This window comes from Herpailurus yagouaroundi, unplaced genomic scaffold (assembly GCF_014898765.1).
Source record: "Herpailurus yagouaroundi ecotype Mexico unplaced genomic scaffold, PumYag 77, whole genome shotgun sequence".
NCBI lineage: Eukaryota > Metazoa > Chordata > Mammalia > Carnivora > Felidae > Herpailurus > Herpailurus yagouaroundi.
In genome coordinates this window covers 30,484,776-30,504,871 of record NW_024412388.1, presented here as the reverse complement: position 1 = coordinate 30,504,871, position 20,096 = coordinate 30,484,776, and the positions used below count along the sequence as shown (strand labels likewise).

General features: G+C 41.4%; 1 protein-coding gene across 32 annotated transcripts in view; it reads right to left on the bottom strand.

Annotated features, from left to right (window-relative positions):
* MACF1 (microtubule actin crosslinking factor 1) overlaps nt 1-20,096 on the bottom strand; it is a 341,865-nt gene that overhangs the window by 137,066 nt on the left and 184,703 nt on the right. For 18 of the 32 annotated variants that reach the window (XM_040469723.1, XM_040469724.1, XM_040469726.1 and 15 more), the window contains 16 exons: nt 19,569-19,696; nt 19,387-19,480; nt 19,070-19,224; nt 18,009-18,285; nt 16,916-17,044; nt 15,586-15,663; nt 14,807-14,968; nt 12,395-12,499; nt 11,109-11,204; nt 9,264-9,389; nt 7,722-7,727; nt 6,584-6,736; nt 5,119-5,273; nt 3,368-3,494; nt 2,648-2,831; nt 2,057-2,226 (listed from right to left, as the gene is read on the bottom strand). In XM_040469723.1, coding sequence (XP_040325657.1) covers nt 2,057-2,226; nt 2,648-2,831; nt 3,368-3,494; nt 5,119-5,273; nt 6,584-6,736; nt 7,722-7,727; nt 9,264-9,389; nt 11,109-11,204; nt 12,395-12,499; nt 14,807-14,968; nt 15,586-15,663; nt 16,916-17,044; nt 18,009-18,285; nt 19,070-19,224; nt 19,387-19,480; nt 19,569-19,696 — 2,145 coding nt within the window. The remainder of the gene's footprint in view (nt 1-2,056; nt 2,227-2,647; nt 2,832-3,367; nt 3,495-5,118; nt 5,274-6,583; nt 6,737-7,721; nt 7,728-9,263; nt 9,390-11,108; nt 11,205-12,394; nt 12,500-14,806; nt 14,969-15,585; nt 15,664-16,915; nt 17,045-18,008; nt 18,286-19,069; nt 19,225-19,386; nt 19,481-19,568; nt 19,697-20,096) is intronic. The other 14 variants (XM_040469739.1, XM_040469740.1, XM_040469741.1 and 11 more) reach the window with 1 other exon arrangement.

Genomic DNA, 20,096 nt, shown 5'->3' with positions numbered 1-20,096 from the left:
CATGATCTCACATTCCATGAACTTAAGCCCCTCATGGGGATCTCTGCTGTCAGTGCAGGGTCCACTTTGGATACTCTGTGTCCCTCTCTCTCTGCCCCTCCCCCACCTGCACGTGCATGCAGGCACACTCGAAAATAAACATTTAAAAAAATGTTAGGGTCATGAAAGATGATAAAAAGTTGAGAAATTATTTCAGTTTAAGGAAATTTAAAGAGACACACCAACTAAACACAATGTGTGATAGGTACTGGATTGAGTCCTATACTAAAAATTTGGAGGGGGTGGAGAATACCCAAAAAAGGCATTATTAAGTCAACTGATGAAATTTTAATAAAGTCTTAGATAACAGCATTATATCAATGTTCATTTCCTGATTTTTAATCATTGTCCTTTGGTTACATAAGGGACTCCCCTTGAATTTTGAAAATGCACACTAAAGTATTTAGGGGTAAAAATGTATCATGTACAGAACTCACTCTAAAAAGAAGAAAAAGATTATTTAAAAAATTTTTTTTAATGTTTACTTATTTTTGAGAGAGACAAACAGCGCAAATGGGGAAGCAGCAGATAGAGAGGGAGACACAGAATCTGAAGCAGGCTCCAGGATTTGACCTGTCAGCACAGAACCCGACACGGAGCTTGAATTCACGAACTGCGAGATCATGACCTGAGCTGAAGTCAGATGCTCAACTGACTGAGTCATCCAGGCACTCCAAAAAAGATTATTATGATGTATACATATGTAAAAAAAAAATGACAAAGCAAATACAGAAAAATGTCAACATTTGGGGAATCCAGGTGAAGGCTATATGAGAAAAGAAAATTTCTGTATAATGAAACTACTTCAAAATAAAAAGTTAATTAAAAAAAGGAAGATCCTTTAGAAGAGCTAAATATTAACATTTCTTAGAATGTTCTATTTTGCTGGGACAAACAGATTTCAGGTGACTACAGAAAACTAGTAAGTTTCAATATGAAAATTACAGGTTTATATGATATGCTTCATTCAGGCATATTAGATCCTTCTTGGCCACTGAAAATTACACTGCCCACTCATCCTCTTCCTTACACTTTGGAATAATTGAGAAGGGTAAGAAAAATCACTCCTAATTTAGCCAGTCCTTTCCATTCCTTCAGGCTCCCAGGTCAAATCTAATATTCTTTTTTTTTTTTTTTTTTAATTTTTAAATGCTTATTTAGTTTTGAGACAGAGACAGAGCACAAGCAGGGTAGGGGCAGAGAGAGAGGGAGACACAGAATCTGAAGCAGGCTCCAGGCTCTGAGCTGTTGGCACAGAGTCCGATGCAGCGCTCGAACCCACGAATGGTGAGATCATGACCTGAGCTGAAGTCTGATGCTTAACCGACTGAGCCACCCAGGCACCCCCTATACTCTTTAAAGAGCTCTCATACCATCCCAAGTAGAAATGGTCTAATAATACTCAAACTTCCTATAGCAATGTTTGCTTAGAAATCTGTAAATATCCTAGGTACTATCTTATGACATCTCTTATACTCAAGTTTCTAATTGTGACTTCAACCTTTTATTCTTCTTTAAACTATGCTATAAGCCCAAAGCAAGGACTTTGGCTTACTGTCTTTACATACCTATGAGCACATAGCAAAACAATTAATATTTGCTGCTTTTACTTCAGAAACACTGCCCTACATTTTGATGGCATTTTACTTTTTCAGGAAACTCATTATAGTTAAGTACTATATCACTTAACTTCCAAAGTTTTCCAAAACTTTGAGCAGACAGTAACATCTCTACTACGCAGTCTTAAAATATGTAGCCCAAATGCAGTGCTTAGAAGAATTTGCCAGTCAGTTTGCCTTCCCAAGTGTGTAAAAAACTAATCAACATTCAGCGACACACTGGGAGTTGAAATCATTCTTTGCCACAGGTAAAGGCATTTATAGGCTGCAGGGAAGGACTCTTGAGAAGGAATGCCATGAGTCTATTGTTTTATGTCTTAGGCTCCATATTGTCTTGACACCCATTCACTCTGAAAGCATGTGCACTGCAGGCAGCACCCACCTTGCTCGATGCTTACCTCTTGCTCCGCTATCCTTAATGCACTATCCTGCCGGGCATCTTTGTCAGTCCTAGAACTGGCTGGAGACTGAATTCGTTTGATCAGCCGCTGTTCACACTCCTCCAGGCGTAGTCGGATATTCTTCAGCTCTGAAATGTACGTCTTGGCCACAGTTTCTTCTTTGTCCTCTGTGAATGCACAAGTACAGAATACCATTAACCACCACAACAGAAATCAACAAACCTGAGAATAATAGATTCACCCTCAGACAGAGGGCAACAGGCCTGATATTCCACAAATGAAAGTAAGGCCTTACATGGGGGGAAGCTTCTGCCTGATCCTAAATTCCCTGCATTATACACTCATCGTTAAGGATCTAAACATGTTATCTCCACAAGAGAATGTGACAGGCTGATAAGCAATGACAAATAAGGCCTCTTCTTACATGATCTAATTTTCAGAATTCATCTCTATAAGTTTTTCCCTATCTCAAGTTTTTAGCAACTCAAATGGTAAAAAGGTGGTACTTTCTAGTCTATATGAAGGGTCCAGCAGCACCCTTCAGGGCTCTCATTCCACCATTCCTCTCCCTCTTGCCAAGGCACACACCATTCTCTATGGACTTCATCAGGTGCTGGAAGTGGGTTTTACAAGCCTCCACCTCCTCTTCCAAGCGCAAACGATCAGCCACTGAGAAGAGCAGAGAGTCACGGCTATCCTGCAGAAAGTCTTCATAGTGGGCCTGGAGGTTCTTCATAACCTGGTGGCACTCCCCTGGTGCTGAGGCTCGAAGCTAAAGAGAGACACAGAGAGAAGGAAAACAAGAAATTTCAACAGAATGGGAACATAATACCTTCTCCCTTTTTCCTTTTTATTGATGTTTAATATATAGACAAATCAGCTGCACATACCGTAACTGCAAACATTTGTTTTTTCACAAAAAGAACTTGTCCATGTCATTGGCATTCAGATCAAGAAATGATATTACTAGCACCCCAGAAGCACCCACTGTGCCCTATTGTACACAACCCTGACTAATGGTTAATTCACCATTATTCCTGTACAACATACATTTATACAAGAGCTGCAGAGTGAGAAGAAGCCTTTAGTTGGCCAAGAAAACAGGAGATCTTGTTTGTTTTCATCAGGAATTTCCTTAACCATTCAGGCTGCTGTTTTTTGTTCCTAGGACCCCCTAATTGTGAAACATCCCTGACTCCACTTTACTCCCTTTGGGTGGGCAGGAGTCTTACAGTAATGAAAAAAAGTTCCTTCTGAAAAAAGCTTGCCAATAGGATGTGAGCCTGAGGGAAGGCTTTTCACAATTACCTTTTCCAGGTTCCAGGTCTTTACAAGGTCAAGGTCCTTCCGCAGATAGTTCCAGGAAATAAGGCTTTTGGTGTTAACATGTAGCTGATGCCAAAGGGCCATCACTTTCTGGTAAGACTGTTCGACCCTAGAAACAATAGAGAAGCTGGCTGTGGCTATTCTAAAACCTGAGCTCCACATTAGAGACCTTTCAGGGCGAAAATGTGATTGCCTTAGCAGAACTGGATTTATATGCTGAGCAGAGAAAGGCAAGTAATCAAATATAACAACACAGCAATCTTTAGAACCAAATTAATTGACATAGTCAAACAATTTGGACTTACAATGGTATTATGAATATGATGTCAGCATGTTTAGCAGTCTTATAAATGTTACCTGTATATATAATGATCACGAGAAGTCAGAGAGAGGGTACACCCGTGAAGGTAAGTAATATAGAAAAGTAGAGATAAAATAACCCCATTTGGAATTGTTGAAAAACGACAATCCATATCAATGCTTAAAAATACATTACTGTGGTCTATATATTCACAAAACTGCTAAAATGTTTAAAAGTTAATGGGGCGCCTGGGTGGCGCAGTCGGTTAAGCGTCCGACTTCAGCCAGGTCACGATCTCACGGTCTGTGAGTTCGAGCCCCGCGTCAGGCTCTGGGCTGATGGCTCAGAGCCTGGAGCCTGTTTCCGATTCTGTGTCTCCCTCTCTCTCTGCCCCTTCCCCGTTCATGCTCTGTCTCTCTCTGTCCCAAAAATAAATAAACATTGAAAAAAAAAATTAAAAAAAAAATAAATAAAAGTTAAGAACAACTTAAAAAGTTATCTGGCATATTAAAAACAAAAAACAAAAAAAGAACTGCAGTGTGAAGGACCGGAGAAGTTTCTTTCTAAAGCATCCTGTGCCTGATTCAATCTCAACTTCTGGAAGACTTACAGACTCTAAACTCTCACATACACAGACATATTCAACACACACATTACCTTGAATTTCAAATTAAGAAATGTGACATATAAGAATAAGATAGAAAATTAGAAGCCAGGACTTCACTTAAATAGGAGACTTTAAACCCATTTAGTTTATCTGCTCCCTCTCCAAAAAACCCATTAATTAAAATTTCAGTGACATCAAAATAAAGGATTGAAAATAGCAGGCTTAGGAAATTAGAATTCTGGGGTGGGGAAGGGAATAGCTGGTTTTTATTACAAGCTTCATGGTGTAATTCAGTTTTTAAAAATATGTATGTAGGGGCGCCTGGGTGGCTCAGTTACTTGAACGTCTGACTCTTGGTTTGGGCTCAGGTCATGATCTCACAGTTTGTGAGTCTGAACCCCACCATCAGGCTCTGTGATGATGGCATGGAGCCTGCTTGGGATTCTCTCTCCCTCCCTCTCTGCCCCTCCCTGGTTCTCTCTGTCTCTTTCTCAAAATAAATGAATAAACTTAAAAAAATATGTATGTATGTTACTTTAATAAAATATAAAGAAGAAAATTAACTGTCACTACAAAAATCAATCTTCTGAGAGTTAACTGTTTATGATCAAGAATGATCACCGAATTGAACATAAGCATTTACTGAAAACCTACCATGTAGCTGCAAGCACAAGACTTGCTATCTTAATAGTAAGTCTTTCCCAAAAGAAACTTTAAAACTTGGCTGCTCTGTTTAAGATTGCAAATGCAGATTCATCCCTCCATCAATTCACTCAAGCCAAGCAGCACATGTGGCAGTCCAGAGTGGCCCCTGAACCAAGTTACCTGCTGGCCATCTCAATGGCATCCTTATTGGGTGAGGGGATAAGGAAACAGACCGATGGCACCATCGCCTCATTCCCTGTGGGGCTGATCACTTTCCACTTGGTCCTCTGCGAATTATCTTCCAACACACACTCATCATTCTTGCAAATGGTGATCTGAAGAGACAAACTTGTAAGTTATTGCTAGTGGATAAACCGACAACCTGTATGATGTGGTGCCTGATCCCAAAGCTATGAAATCCTTAAGAAAAAAATCATTTTGGAGATCTGACATCCCTTAGTGAGGGTTCCTGATTTTGATGAAAAGATAACCTTATATAAATATACAACACGGGAAAGGTTGAGACATCAAAGAAATCAAGGAAGCAAGTGTTTGTTAAATGTTTATTACAGGTCAAGTAACCTAGTTATATGCAAGTTCTAAGGAGACTGTCTTAAGACCTCCAGAAACAATCTGTCTGCATCTACAGCCATTAGGGCAAAGGTTAAAGGGACATGAATAATCACAACTTTGCTTTTGTGGTACTTCCCTCTTCCTCCCTTCTTGTCATCCCACTCAAATCCCTTGAAAAGGCTTAAGCATTTTGGAATCATCAATTCTTTCTCTTGGGAGACAAGGAACCAACATCCTCATCCCTATTTTATAGACAGAAATACTGAGACACAGAAAAGTGCCAGAGAAGTTCATTCTTACGCATTACAAATATTTACTGAGCCTATTATGTGCCTGGAATTTTGCTGGGCCACTGGATGTAAGAATGGTAAGATGGTAAACTAACAAACATGGCTGATATTCCTCATATTCTGGTGGGAGTAAGAGTTATAATACTGTATGTCAAATGCAATTTACCAGGGAATGCATGGAAGGGACATGACCCAGTCTTGCCTAGAAAGGTAAAGAAGGATTATTCAGGACCTTGAAGCCACATTAAGGAATTTAGGCCATCTAAATAGAACTAGGGAATTGTTCTTTTTTTTTTTTTTTTTTTTTTTTAAGATCATTCTGGTAGAAGAATAGAGAATGCATTGATTGGGGAGGCTAATACCATTATTCAAGTGAAAGAAATTATGGTCTAAATCAGGGTAGTAGCTGCAGGGACAGAAAGAAGTACATCTAATCTAAGGGATATTTATTTGCAAGTTGGTATTGATTTGGTGTGGCTACTAGTTGTGGGGTATAAGAGAGGAAAAGCCAAAGATATGGCTCAGGGGCTACAAAGTATCATTTCTGACATAACTTAGGAAATCAGGTGGATGATGATACCAATCACAGAGGCAGGGAGCAGGTCAAGATTATAGAGTTTGGGCTTTTTTTTTTTTTTTCCTTTTTTAAAAGAATATTTAAGTTCTATGAAAAAATAAAAAATCTGTAACATTAGACCTTTCTCTATCACACCCCTAAACTGAAGGTTTTGCTTCTCCCTCCCTTCCTTCTGGAGCCAGAGGTACCCTTTCCACCTCCTCACCTCTATCTGCCGATAGTCACAGATGGCCTTCACAGAAATGGTACTCTTTAGCACGTGGTCAGGACTGCGTGGCTTTAGCTGAACAATGGTTTTTGATCTCCCAACAAGACTGGCAACGGAACTCTTGGACTGTATAAGCTGCTCCTTTTCGTCCTACAAAGTGAGAAGAAACACAAAAAGACATTAATGCTACTACTCAGGGTGACTGAGCCAACAAAGAAAACTGAGTGCTCCACTCCCTCAGAGAATGTCATTTCTCAGTTAAGTAGGGATCCTTGGTGGAGCCATCTTAGAAACACAAAGATAAAGAAAAAAGGAGAGGATATTTGTCTTCTACCAAGTGCTTTTATACTCAAATTGTTCAGCTTTCTCCCTGTGCCCTTTTCAATGAATCATGAAGCCACATGCAAAAGTAATGAAAACACAAAAACAAACAAAAAAAAGAACTGCCAGCTGCCAAATACAGCTACACACAACTAACAAGGGATTTCCCCAAATAAGGTTCAGAAAGCATGGAAATTTAAAAACAATAATAACAACATTGCTGTCGCTATTATTATTATTCGCTTTCTTACTGGCAGAAGCCAGTTCTTGCCTTCTGCTTAGGAGAAGCTAGAATTGTGCTCTTTAAAGAATTTTTAAATAATCATACCTCCCAAGCTCTACTACTAATATTTCACTTTCTTAAATTGAGTCAAACTTTCTAGAGAAAGATCTTAGCTCTTCCACCAACAGTTTATAAAGCAATGCTGTTGGTGGAGACATGACAAATGATTCAGGGTTTACCTTTTAGGGTCTTGCTGTGCCATGCTCATGTAAATTTGAATGGTTTGAAAGAAGTACCATGCAAAATTGAAACTCTCAAGTCTCTGCAAACCCAATTATCTTAAAAACTAATGAACTTCCTGTCCACAAAATTGGTAGCAATGTACTACCAATTGTGTTAGAGAGTAAAAGATAACTTTCATGTATTACCAGGATGTGTCAAGCCCATTTTGAGGTATATAAAGTCCTTAGAAGAGGACTTTCTTAGGATGGAAGTAGATGTGATGAGAGTAAAGAGTTAATAATGTTAAGAAATGCCATTAAAGAATTAAGAATATGCAAGTAAAGAAAAAGAAATGCTTAAATAAACTACCTGTGCCTGTCCCCGGGAGCATGATTGGAAGAAATACAACTTTAACTTATTAGTTAAGAAAGAGGAATGGAATATATCAGGGAGACAGCCACACTGTTCCGTACTTGACAGCTGGTCTACCCATTTCCGTTTCCTTGCAATAAAGATGTCAATTTCTGTCTAACCCACAGCCAAACATCTCAAGCTCCAGAGACCAAGTGCTCAGCGTGGTAAAAGTTCTGAAAAGAACCAGAAGCCATGACAGATGCTCCCGAACCTGACGGACAAGCTGAGGAAAAGCTGAGGAGCAGACCCAGGTGACTTCATGCCCAGATGACGCCGCCAACCCGATGCCCCTGACCTGGAGAGGAGGGAACAGAGCAGCGACCCTCGAGAAGAGAAGATATGACAACAATTGCAGAGAAGTTACCCTAAGACAGGAAGGTACTCTGTGGAAGGGAGGAGATAATAGCCAAGGATTATTATATTCCTCCTTCAAACTTGAAGTACCTCCAAGAGAGACATTCTAGAGACAACATCTAAAAAGTCAGGCTTTTATCCTTCATTCCAAGTTCATTAAATTAACAGATTATTGGCCCGGGTAAAACACTGAATGTGAACCCATTCATAGGTTAATAATACCTGAAAGTGTAAAAATAAATCAATAAATAATCAACTAATGTTCACAAATACCCAACTTTCACCTACAAAAATGTTTTGGGTTCTCTGGTTCTCTTATTTATAATTTTCTACTGAAATGTGGGAATCCTCTGGCTTCTCATATAGAAAAAATAATTTCCCTATTACACACTCTTCTATCTTAATTTGGGACGTAGCTGGGGCCTTGTCCTGCCAACTCTGTGTAATATGCATTCAATACACGTAAACACTCCTGCTCTGATTTCATTATCAGCATTTCTGAAAGAATAATTCATTGGAGAAAATGAATATAAAACTGATTTGGAGTAAATACCAGATGCAAAAACATTTTCTCAAAGTTAATACTGCTACATAAATTGGACAAATATTGCATTATATCTACATAAGATTTTAACGTCATCCTTAATTAAAATCAATATTCTAATACCTAATTTTGGCAAAACAAAATTACCACAGAGGAAAAATTTGGCTCAGGTCTAGTTCATTCGTTTGATTTTGTTTTAATTCTCTTTGCATGAGAGAGTGAAAAAAGAATTTGATGTCAGTCACCTAATCCCCTTCAACACTATTTTTCATGCTTTACACCTCATCTTTGGTCCCAACTTTTGAATTAAAATAGGAACAATGCAAAGACAAGCATAGTGGGCACTAAGTGGCTCAGGGGAAGAGGACTAGGCCTTTACTTCAATAGCATACCCAAAGGAATCTTATCTGCAACTTCTTTAAGGACAGAAAAGAAAAAAAAAAGAATAAGAACAAACTGGGATTAAACTTTATTTGAATGTGAGCCACATTTTATAACACTGACCCATTACCCTACAGCTTTCAAGGATATAAACAGCAGCAGCTGATATGGTTTACTCTGTTTCTCAGGAGTAATCATCCCTCTGAGGCAACACCCACCATGGAGTCCTGGAGCAGGTCCTCGAGACGAGATAAGCTGGTATTGTGGTCACAGGAATATTTTCTTTTGATGGAGTCTTGGAGGTTCCTCAAGAATGACTCCAGGTCCCATGCATCACTGAAGAACTGTGAGGATAGGAATGGGATCTCGGGCTCAACACATCACGACACACAGATGTTAACCAAGAAAAAGCAATCTCACTGTAACTACTCTCCTGGATTGATGACACTTCATTATAAAATCCGCACGAGTGGAAACTGAGGGCTTAAAACACCACATCTGGGAAAATATTAGTGATGACAACCACAAAGCCTATTTAACCCTAGAGAAAAGTCAGTCAGCTTCGCCTTCTCAGAAACACTGCTAGTGAGGACACTTGGCTGTGAGGTAAGCGTGTCATGAAAAGCCTAGAGGTTGAGTGATCAAACGTTCCAATTCACTGATAAGATTACAAAATGATTAGCAAGATTATTTAATTTAGGGCAAACCCAAACAGAGGCAACGGCTTATTTCCTCCTCCCATCCTCATCTGAAAATAAGGAGTATGTTCTTGACCTTGTGATAGACTGAAGAAAGAAAAATGGTCCTGGGATTTTACAGCTTCACCCATCAAGAGGGAGGGTCTACTTCTTCCCTTGAAGCCGGCCCAGGTACATGACTTGCTTTGGCCAATGATATAATAAATGTGACAGCAGAAAAAAGGGCTTGTGTACTGGGGCTCACTCTCTCTGGTCGTTTGTGGGACAAACATGAAGAAGCCTAGGCTAGCCTAACAGATGTCATGGCCTTGTACCCCATCACCCCCACCAACTATCAGACGTGGAAGTGATGCCATTTGCAACCAACCAGCCCCTAGCCTGCCTGCCAGTTGCCTGCAGCCATCCACAGGCTAAGCAAGATGAGAAAATCATCTTTTCTTCTCAAAAAATTAAAAATAGAACTACTCTACGACCCAGCAATTGCACTACTAGGTATTTATCCAAGGGTTACAGGTATGCTGTTTCGAAGAAGCAAATGCACCCCAATGTTTATAGCATCACTACCAACAATAGCCAAAGTATGGAAAGAGCCCAAATGTCCATCAATGGATGAATGGATAAAGAGGATGTGGTGTATGTATGTATGTATACACACACACACACACACACACACACACACACACAAGAGTGTTACTCGGCAATCACAAAGAATGAAATCTTGCCATTTGCAACTACATGGATGGAACTAGAGGGTATTATGCTAAGCAAAATTAGAGAAAAACAAGTATCATATGACTTCACTCGTATGAGACTTTAAGAGACAAAACAGATGAACATAAGGGAAGGGAAGCAAAAATAATACAAAAACAGGGAGGGGGACAAAATAGAAGAGGCTCTTAAATATGGAGAACAGAGGGTTGCTGGATGGGTTGTGGGAGGCGGGATGGGCTAAATGGGGAAGGGGCATTAAGGAATCTACTCCTGAAATCATTGTTGCACTACATGCTAACTAACTTGGATGTAAATTTAAAAATAAATAAATAAATACATAAAATAAGAATATCATCTTTTCTCATCTCAACTGAGCCTAGCCCAAATCACCAAACCACATAGTCAAGAACTAACTAAAGGATTACAGTTTTAAGCAGCTGTGCTTTGGGAGTGATGGTTTACACAGTAAAGTGTGGTTTAACTGATATAGATGTGTTTTTCACCCTACCTTTTCCATGTGCAGGCTTGTGTGGACACACAGGTACATACAATTGCTTGCCTGAATGGAAAAGGGTATTCTCATCTTCTCTGATGCTCATGCGTGCGCACGTGTGCATGCACACACACACGCACACAAACACAAAGTTCACATACCTGAAAATAAGCAGTATTCTCTTTTACATGCTGCTCAACACACAAGCATAGCTGCTTCATCCACTGCAACTGGGACTGGACGGCAGCGCTGTAAGCCTGCAAGAGCCAAGCACACGCACAGAAGGGCAGGGGTTTAGCAACATACATGTGCAATGCTCTCTTCCAAGTCCAACTCTGCTAATGACAGGCCAACAGAAGATACATGGAGATGCTTGACAGGCATCTGCGGAAGGCTTCCCATGAGAAACAGGCTTGTCTTTCATCCAACATAGGTTACATAGAAAAGGCCTCTTCCACACTCAATTGCAGCTATAGCTGACCCTTGAACAATGGAGGGGATGGGGGCACCAAACCCCTGTGCAGTTGGAAATCCACACATGACTTTTGACTCCCCAGAAACTTAAGTGCTAATAGCTTACTGTTGACTGGAGGCCTTACTGATAACGTGAACAGTCAACAAACACATATTTTGTATGTTACATGTACATATACTGTATATATACTATATGCTTACAATGAAGTAAGCTACAGCATAGAAAATGTTACTAAAAAAATCGTAAGGAAAAGAAAAAACATTTACAGTATCCTACAGTATTTAGAAAACAAATCCGCATATAAGAGGGCTGCGCAGTTCAAACCCATGTTGTTCAAGGGTCACCTGTAAGTGATCAGCAAAACCTGCGCGTGAATAAATCCCTCCCAGATTCCCCCACTCTCTCTCTCTTCTCTGGGCAAAGGCGCCACACCAACAAGAGACAGGATCTGCCCTCATGCCTATTTAAAATATATGGTTCAGGGGCGCCTGGGTGGCTCAGTCGGTTAAGCGTCCGACTTCGGCTCAGGTCTGATCTCGCGGTTTGTGAGTTCAAGCCCCACATCGGGCTCTGTGCTGACAGCTCGGAGCCTGGAGCCTGTTTCGGATTCTGTGTCTCCCTCTCTCTCTCTGACCCTCCCCCGTTCATCCTCTGTCTCTCTCTGCCTCAAAAATAAATAAACATTAAAAAAATTAAAAAAATAAAATAAAATAAAATAAAATAAAATAAAATAAAATAAAATAAAATAAAATAAAATAAAATATATGGTTCAATAGGAGTCAATCTCTCTTCTAGTTTCTCCTCCTATTCTCCTTTGTAGTCTTTCAGGAGCTGGAATAAAGAGAGAAGATCCAAGACAAATGATCACTGACACTTCGTTCAGGTGTTTCAGCAGAACGAAGTCTCTGATTTGGATGCTTCCACTATGACCACCCTAAGCACTTGACCCTCACACATTCTCAAGTCACATACCTCCACAGTCTGCTTGGCTGGGTGGTTCTCAAGTGACAGCAGCTCTGCTGTATCTTGCAGAGACCGAAACACATCCTGTTTCTCCTCCAGCTGCATTGTCAACTCCTGAAAGTTGAATTCAACTAGATGCAGTAAGTGCGATTAAGGGGAGAGGAGCAATAAAGAAAAAGTTGTGTTCCCTGCCCCCACTTTAAAGGAGCCTCCAACACAGGGTTAGTGCCAAAATGAGAGGAATAAATAGCACGTGCCAGAGGATTTCGAAGAGCAAAAATGCTAGAATTACTGGACAATGATTTACAAAGGATATGGGGCCTGGGCCAGACCTGAAAAAGCAGGGGAACACAGGTGAGCAATGGAGACAGAGGAAGTAGATAACTTGGCAGGAGTGGCTGGTTCACGTCCCATACCTGACACACCCTGAGATCCCAATCAGTGACTCACTGGCTTTGCTCAGACTATTCCCTCAGCCTACAGTGCCCTCCTCTGGTTTTATATTCTGTTAACACTACAGGACCCAATTTAGATGCTAGCTTTTCTATAAAGCTGGGTGCTGATCCTTGCTGTCACATTTGATCCCTTCTTCCTAAGCACTTTCTTTTTATCTTTATCATAGCCTGATTTCCATTCTCAGTTTACTGCATTAGAGGATTTACTCTTTCTTCTTTACTTTAGAAGAATCATATGCTATTCTCTAGTCAGAAGTTTTTATTAAAAAAAATTTTTTTAACGGTTATTTCTTATTGAGAGACAGAGCACAAGCATGGGAGGGACAGAGAGAGGAGACACAGAATCCGAAGCAGGCTCCAGACTCTGAGCTGTCAGCACAGAGCCCGATGTGGGGCTCGAACTCACAAATGGTGAGATCATGACCTGAGCCAAAGTCGGATGCTTAACCGACTGAGCCACTCAGGGGCCCTCAGAAGTTTATATTTCTTTAAATCTAATGGAATTTAAAAGTATCTAAAGTAAGTGTGAATAAAAAAGCTTCCTGGGGCACCTGGGTGGCTCAGTCGGTTAAGCATCCGACTTCAGCTCAGATCATGATCTCACCGTTTGTGAGTTCGAGCCCCGCATCGGGCTCTGTGCTGATAGCTCAGAGCCTGGAGCCTGCTTCCGATTCTTGTCTCCCTCTCTCTCTGCTCCTCCCCCACTCACACTCTACCTGTCTCCCTCTCTCAAAAATAAACATTAAAAATTTTTTTTAAAAAAGCTTCCTATTTGGGGCGCCTGGGTGGCGCAGTCGGTTAAGAGTCCGACTTCAGCCAGGTCACGATCTCGCGGTCTGTGAGTTCGAGCCCCGCGTCGGGCTCTGGGCTGATGGCTCAGAGCCTGGAGCCTGTTTCCGATTCTGTGTCTCCCTCTCTCTCTGCCCCTCGCCCGTTCATGCTCTGTCTCTCTCTGTCCCAAAAATAAATAAATGTTGAAAAAAAAATTAAAAAAAAAATAAACATTAAAAATTTTTTTTAAAAAAGCTTCCTTATTTGGGGCGCCTGGGTGGCACAGTCGGTTAAGCATCCAACTTCAGCCAGGTCACGATCTCGCGGTCCATGAGTTCGAGCCCCGCGTCAGGCTCTGGGCTGATGGCTCAGAGCCTGGAGCCTGTTTCTGATTGTGTCTCCCTCTCTCTCTGCCCCTCCCCTGTTCATGCTCTGTCTCTCTCTGTCCCCAAAATAAATAAACGTTGAAAAAAAAAATTAAAAAAAAAAAGCTTCCTATTTGCATAGAGTTTATAATATCTTTAAAAATGCTGAGATGTGGAAATACACTTAGAAAGAAAACAACCCCATTGTATTGACTGAAAAAGAACAAACGAATGTTGTCGTTGTCCAATATTCAATTTCCCTTCCTGTCTTACAAATGAAGATATTTGACCAAAAAATTATTAAATGAATTTAACAGAATTCAGAATATATGAAAAGCCAAGAGTATGCTTCAGTTAAACAACAGTAAGCCCTATACTAAATGCTTTGCCCATATTAGCTTAGTCAATCTTTTACACAAGTCTTTGAAGTGATACTATAATCCCATTTCACAGAGGTCCAGAGAGATTAAATGACTGGCCCAAGGTCACAGAGCCAGTTAGTGGAGGAGTAAGAATTGGAACTCAGGTCTCTCACTCCAAAGCCTACCATCCTAAACACAAAGCTATTCTGAAACAACTCGACTTGCAGTCCAATACTCTCATTGTCCAAGACACTGCCTTTCTAAACGCACTCTAAGTAAATTCATTCTAGGACTTGGTTTCCCCTCTCTCCATGTACACTTCTCACATGCACAGATGCATTAAGCAGGGGGTTCCTATTTCTACCCAGAAGAATGCAAATCCAGAAATCCAAGTTCTCAAAAGATTAGCCTCTCTCTGTCTCCTTCTGCTATTACATAAATATGACAGGTCTGTTGTGCTAGACTCACAGAGAAGTAATTTCTTTTGGCTGAGATATTGGGATTGTTGTCACTCCAATCATATGCGAGTTCCTCCTCCTCCTTCTCATTCAACCAGATCAACTCAGCTGTAGCTCTGGAGACAAATTTATGCAGGCTCTGAAGGTGCCTCATCCGGAAGCTGGAAGTTTCCTAGACAAAGCAGGGATTACACGGTTAGACTGCCAGGCTTTCATCTGTAGAAGATAGCACATGTGACATCAAAGCAAAGAATAATGCAGGAAATAAATTTAGCCTTGATTTTTCATCTCTGGGTGCTCCTCATGGACTCAAATTTAAATTTAGTACAAGTTTAGCACAGGACTCCCAGAGCCCTGGTCAATCCTAGCAAGAAGTTACAACTCACCAGGCTTCTGTGGGGCTCCCTGAATAAAGAATGATCCTAGGCTGTCCTACTCTGGACAATCTTGAAAGATGGGAATGAAGAACAGATAGAAGAAGAGTCTCCTTCCTACCAACCTCAAACTTTTTGTTCTGGTGTCTCAAAGCATATACAGGCACTGCTTTGGTAAGACACGGAAACTGGGACAGGTTCTACTTAATTTAAACTTTCTGGGGCAGTGATTTCTGATCCACTAAGAAAATTGAGAAAATGCTGTAATACATATGAACAATTGCACAGTAAATGATATAACCTAATAAGCAGAAAACCAAAACAGGGCCAAACCGTAGACTTTCTGAATTAGGGAAGACAGTTGTTTGGAAGGAACTAGACAGTCCATGAAGAGAACAAAAGAGTCAAAACTCACCTTCAGTTTACAATACTGTGTCTCCAGCTTTCCAAGAGTTTCAACATAACTGGTATGGAAATTCTGGGACATTTTTCCCTGATAAAAAATGAAATAAAGATGCATTAGAGAAAGAGTAAGTAAACTATATGTACAGTATGTTTTCAACTATGTCTGCACATAGTTAGGGACTGATTACCCCAGAAACAGAAGTTGAGATAACAGATCTCTGGGTCAGGTTTTAAAGCCTGGAGAAACACTGTATTTTAACTAACTTGAATTTAAATTAAAAAAAAAAAAAATTATGGGCCAAACCAAGAAATAGACTCTTAATGCTAGAGAACAAATTGATCGTTACCAGAGGGGAGGTAGGTAGGGGGACGGGTTAAATAGGTGATGGGGATTAAGGAGTCTTGTTGTGGGGGCAGCTAAGCTACCAACTTTGGCTCAGGTCATGATCTCATGGTCTGTGGGCTTGAACCCCACATCGGGCTCTGCACTGACAACTGCAAGGCCTGCTTGGGATTCTCCCTCTCTCCCTCTTCTCTCTGTCCCTTCCCCACCCCAACTCAAAATAAATACATAAACTTAAAAAAAAAATTAAAAAAAAAGAAAAAGAAAGAAGAAATTAAAGAAATATTTTTATTCCAAAAAAAAAAAAAAAGGAGTGCACTTATGATGAGCACCAGGTGATGTTTGGAAGTGTTGAATCACTGTACTGTATACCTGAAACTAATATTACTCTGTTAGCTAACTGGGATTTAAATAAAAATTTAAAAAATAAAAATAAAAAATAAAGCCTGGGGCAGCCATGAGTGAGGGACGGTTTAGTGGAGTGAACACAGCTGAGAGACTTTGTGCTTCCAGTAACTCTGGGAGGTTTCTAGCAAAACTTATGCCTGATGATTCCCAAACTATTCGGCTGCTTTTTTGCAGGGGAAAGTTGAAATTACAAATGGGAAGACAGAATGAGTGAGGGAGAGACTGAGTGAGTAGTTTTTCTATTCCAGCACGCCCTACAGGCAGGAGGTGAAGTGGAAACAAGATGAGGTTCTGGAGCAGGACTGTTTGGAAACTGCACCCACCATGCACTGATTCTGACCTTAGCTTTCAGAATTGCTACTCCTTTTAGTAAAAACGGGTTAATAAAAATACTTTGCTCATAAGGGCATTTCAAAGAGCAAAAGAGACACTTGATGTGGAAAGGGAATTTGGTGGAAAGTGCTGCTCATGGTTCTCATTCTTTTCCAGAGCCTCCTTCTCCCTAGAGACAGCTGCACTGTGCACGCTACCCCATTACCCATCCCACCCCACCGCACCCCGCTCCGTGATGGATTCTGAATGCACACACCTCATACAGCCTGGCCTCTTTGACACTTGAGCCCAGTTCTTCCACACTGGTGTGGATGTGCTGTTGTGTCTCCAGCTGTAACTCCACACTAGGCAGGTCATTGCCCCACTCTGCTCGCTCCAGTTTCATCTGGAAAAGAAAAGATATGTATTTCATTGGTTGAATCAGCAAAAAAAGAAAATTTTCAGAACTGATGTTTGGGCAAGGGGGCTGAGGGTAGGAGACTGGGCAAGAGGATACCTAAGCCATCTCCATCACGGCCTCTTACAGGAAAACATGCCATTATCACCCCAAAGAGCTGGAGACTAAATTCCAACTCCTGCAGCAGGGGCAGCCTTTTGTTGCCGCATTACGGGATACATTCCTGAATTCACCAACCAGAAAGGTGTTTTCAAAGGCTGAAGGTTAACTTTATAGTTTAGGCATTTTCCATTATGAAGCTCTGCATTTCACAATCAGAGTGGATATAAGAAAGAAATATCTGAAAATATTAAACTTCATTCATGGCATCAACTATTGACCAGTGGCAGGTAATATTTAAATAGCTTGTCTTTGGATGTTTTTATTTGTCGCTACATGGGGAATCGGCCATCAGGGCATGGGAAGAATTTCATGTAAAACAAACACATTAGAAGGATAAAAAGGACAGTATCGAACTTGAACCACTATTCTGGAATACATGCATGCACAGCCCCTCAGAACTGTGAGGCACAGCACTGCTTAAACTCCAGAGGGAAGACCAACAGCAAAGAATGAGGGATAAGCTCCTCTGCTGATGAGGGAGTTTCAGAAAAGGTAACTGAGATTTATAGACTGTAATTTCTCCCATGAGCTCCACTTAGAGTACAGTTAACTGAAGGGAATGATTCCCAAAGGGCTTCCAATCAGAAAAGCCTATGCTATCCGGTGTGGGACTTTTGAGGATTTGAGCTGACCCTACCCATTTAACATTTGAGAAGGGGGCTTGGGTTCCAGGCAGCATTAATAATTTAGAGTTTACCCAAGGGGCACAGAGCATCCTGGCACTCCTAGACAAGCTGCTGGGTCCAGTAAACCTTAACACATTGCATAAGCATTTGGAACATACACCCACCTGCATTTCTTCTACCCAAGACAGTAGTTCATACACAAATCGAAGACTGCCTTCATCCTCAGAGGATGAGATACACACAAGTTCAGCCCGAGTCATGGGTTTTCGGAACCAGGAGGTAGAGGAAGAATGGGTTCCCTTGGTCAAGGGTTCTGCCTTCAGACGAGTAGTGGTTAAAGTAGAGGGTGGAGCCAATTCAAGTGAAGTGAAATGGCCCTTCCTATACAAGTTTGTGCACTCTAGACGCAGGGTGACCAGCTCGTCTTGCAGACGCATAACCCTGAAATGGAGTAAGAGAAAAAAGGAAAACACTTAAATCTATAATACACATTTTTTTAAGTGGGTTCCACAACCAATGTGGGGCTTGAACTCACAACCCTGACATCAAGAGTTGCATGTCAGCCAGGCGCCCCTGAAACGCACTTTTTAAAGATAAAATATTCCCTATCCGTTTGACAAGGATGAGGTAAAAATAAAAATGAGATCATATCAGGAAAAGTGTTTTGAAAAAAGAAGTGTTATAGGAACACAAGGTGGTTTTAACATCTTCGTCGTTCAGAGTTGTTGAGGCAAATGCCAAATTACAGTGTTAATTGGAGGGAGGCAAACCAGTATCTGTTTATGTAACTCCTGGATGGTACAACAGAATAAACATGGATTAGGGACCAAAAGACATGAGTCTTAGTCTTGGTCCTGTACAAACTGCGTGACCTAGGTGATGCCCATCCCCTCAATAGGTCTTAGTTTTCTCTACAAAATGATGCATTCGATCGGCAGCAGTTCTAACCCAGATGTGGTACTGCATCCCAGTAGGTCACCCTGAAATATGTGTGGGTGTTATAAGAGGCCACAGTGATTAGGGAATCCTACAGGTACTAAGTGGGCAGGGCCTGCAATAAGGGGCAAGTGTCCTCCACCATGAGAATTTTCCTGCCCCACATACCTGTAGTATCCCCACCAAGACACGGACCTCCAAGACCCAAGTTACAAGATTCAGTGCCAGACTCTTGATCTGTGAGCCTCAGCGATAAGCAAGCCCTCTGTCTGAGCCCCGTGCTCCTCACCTAAAAGCCAGCTCTTCCAGCTGGTAGTAATTCTCATCCCGTAGGATCTGGAGGTCCACCTGCAGCTGCCTGATGAGACCCTCACATTCCTGAATGTACATGATGACATCTGACTCGCACTGTACCGGTTGTCCCGATTCCAGGTGAGCAGCGTCCTAAGACAGAAAAGGAGTAATAGGAGTGGGAGAATGCCAGTGCCCCACCCACGAGGACTGAGGGAGCCTCGTGTGAGGAAGTGACACAGCTGGATTTCTCAATCGTGAATCTGGACCATCAGCGCACAGGGTGAGAAGGGGAGAGACAACACAGACACTCACAGCCTGCAGTGTATTCTTAGCTAGTGTCAGCTTCTCTTCACAGTTCAAAGCACCATTCTGGATTTTGTTCGCAATCTGTAGCAGCAATTCCAGCCTATAATAAGATAAAAACCGTAGTCACGTGCTGGGCTCAAAGCGGCCTGGGTGGGTAACATCAGGTTGCCGTCAGGCCCTGAGCCCACCTCTCCACAGCTGGGCGAAGCGACTTCTCTCGCTCCAGCATCTCGATGATGAGCTTTCCCCATTCTTCCTCCACATCATTTGGGTGGTAACCTTGAGGCAGTTTAATCCGGCCAAACTCAATCCACACCTGAAAAATCCCAGAGACACTCTTTTAGTCCGAAAACACAGCCATGTCCTCAGGCCCACTTTTACGTGTTCTTGACACATGGCTTCTTGCATATTTACCCAGCCATCAGCAGTTTCTCCTGTTGTCTAATAAGAGAAAAGAACGGAGTACTTAGCAGTACCTCACCTCGAGGTAAGAGCAAAGAAACCATCTCCAAAATACAGGGACTACTAGCTGCTCTAAATTTTTTCATTCCTTCTACGTTTTCCATAAATCCACCTGTCCTCTTACTAACTCCCATTCTGGAAAGGCCAAACGCTCAAACCTACAGCTTCAAATTCTCTAGGAGTGAAAATATGGATGGAAGTCTCTCTCCTTTCCATCTTAGGGAGAGGATTCGCTTCCCTCTGAAAAACAGGAA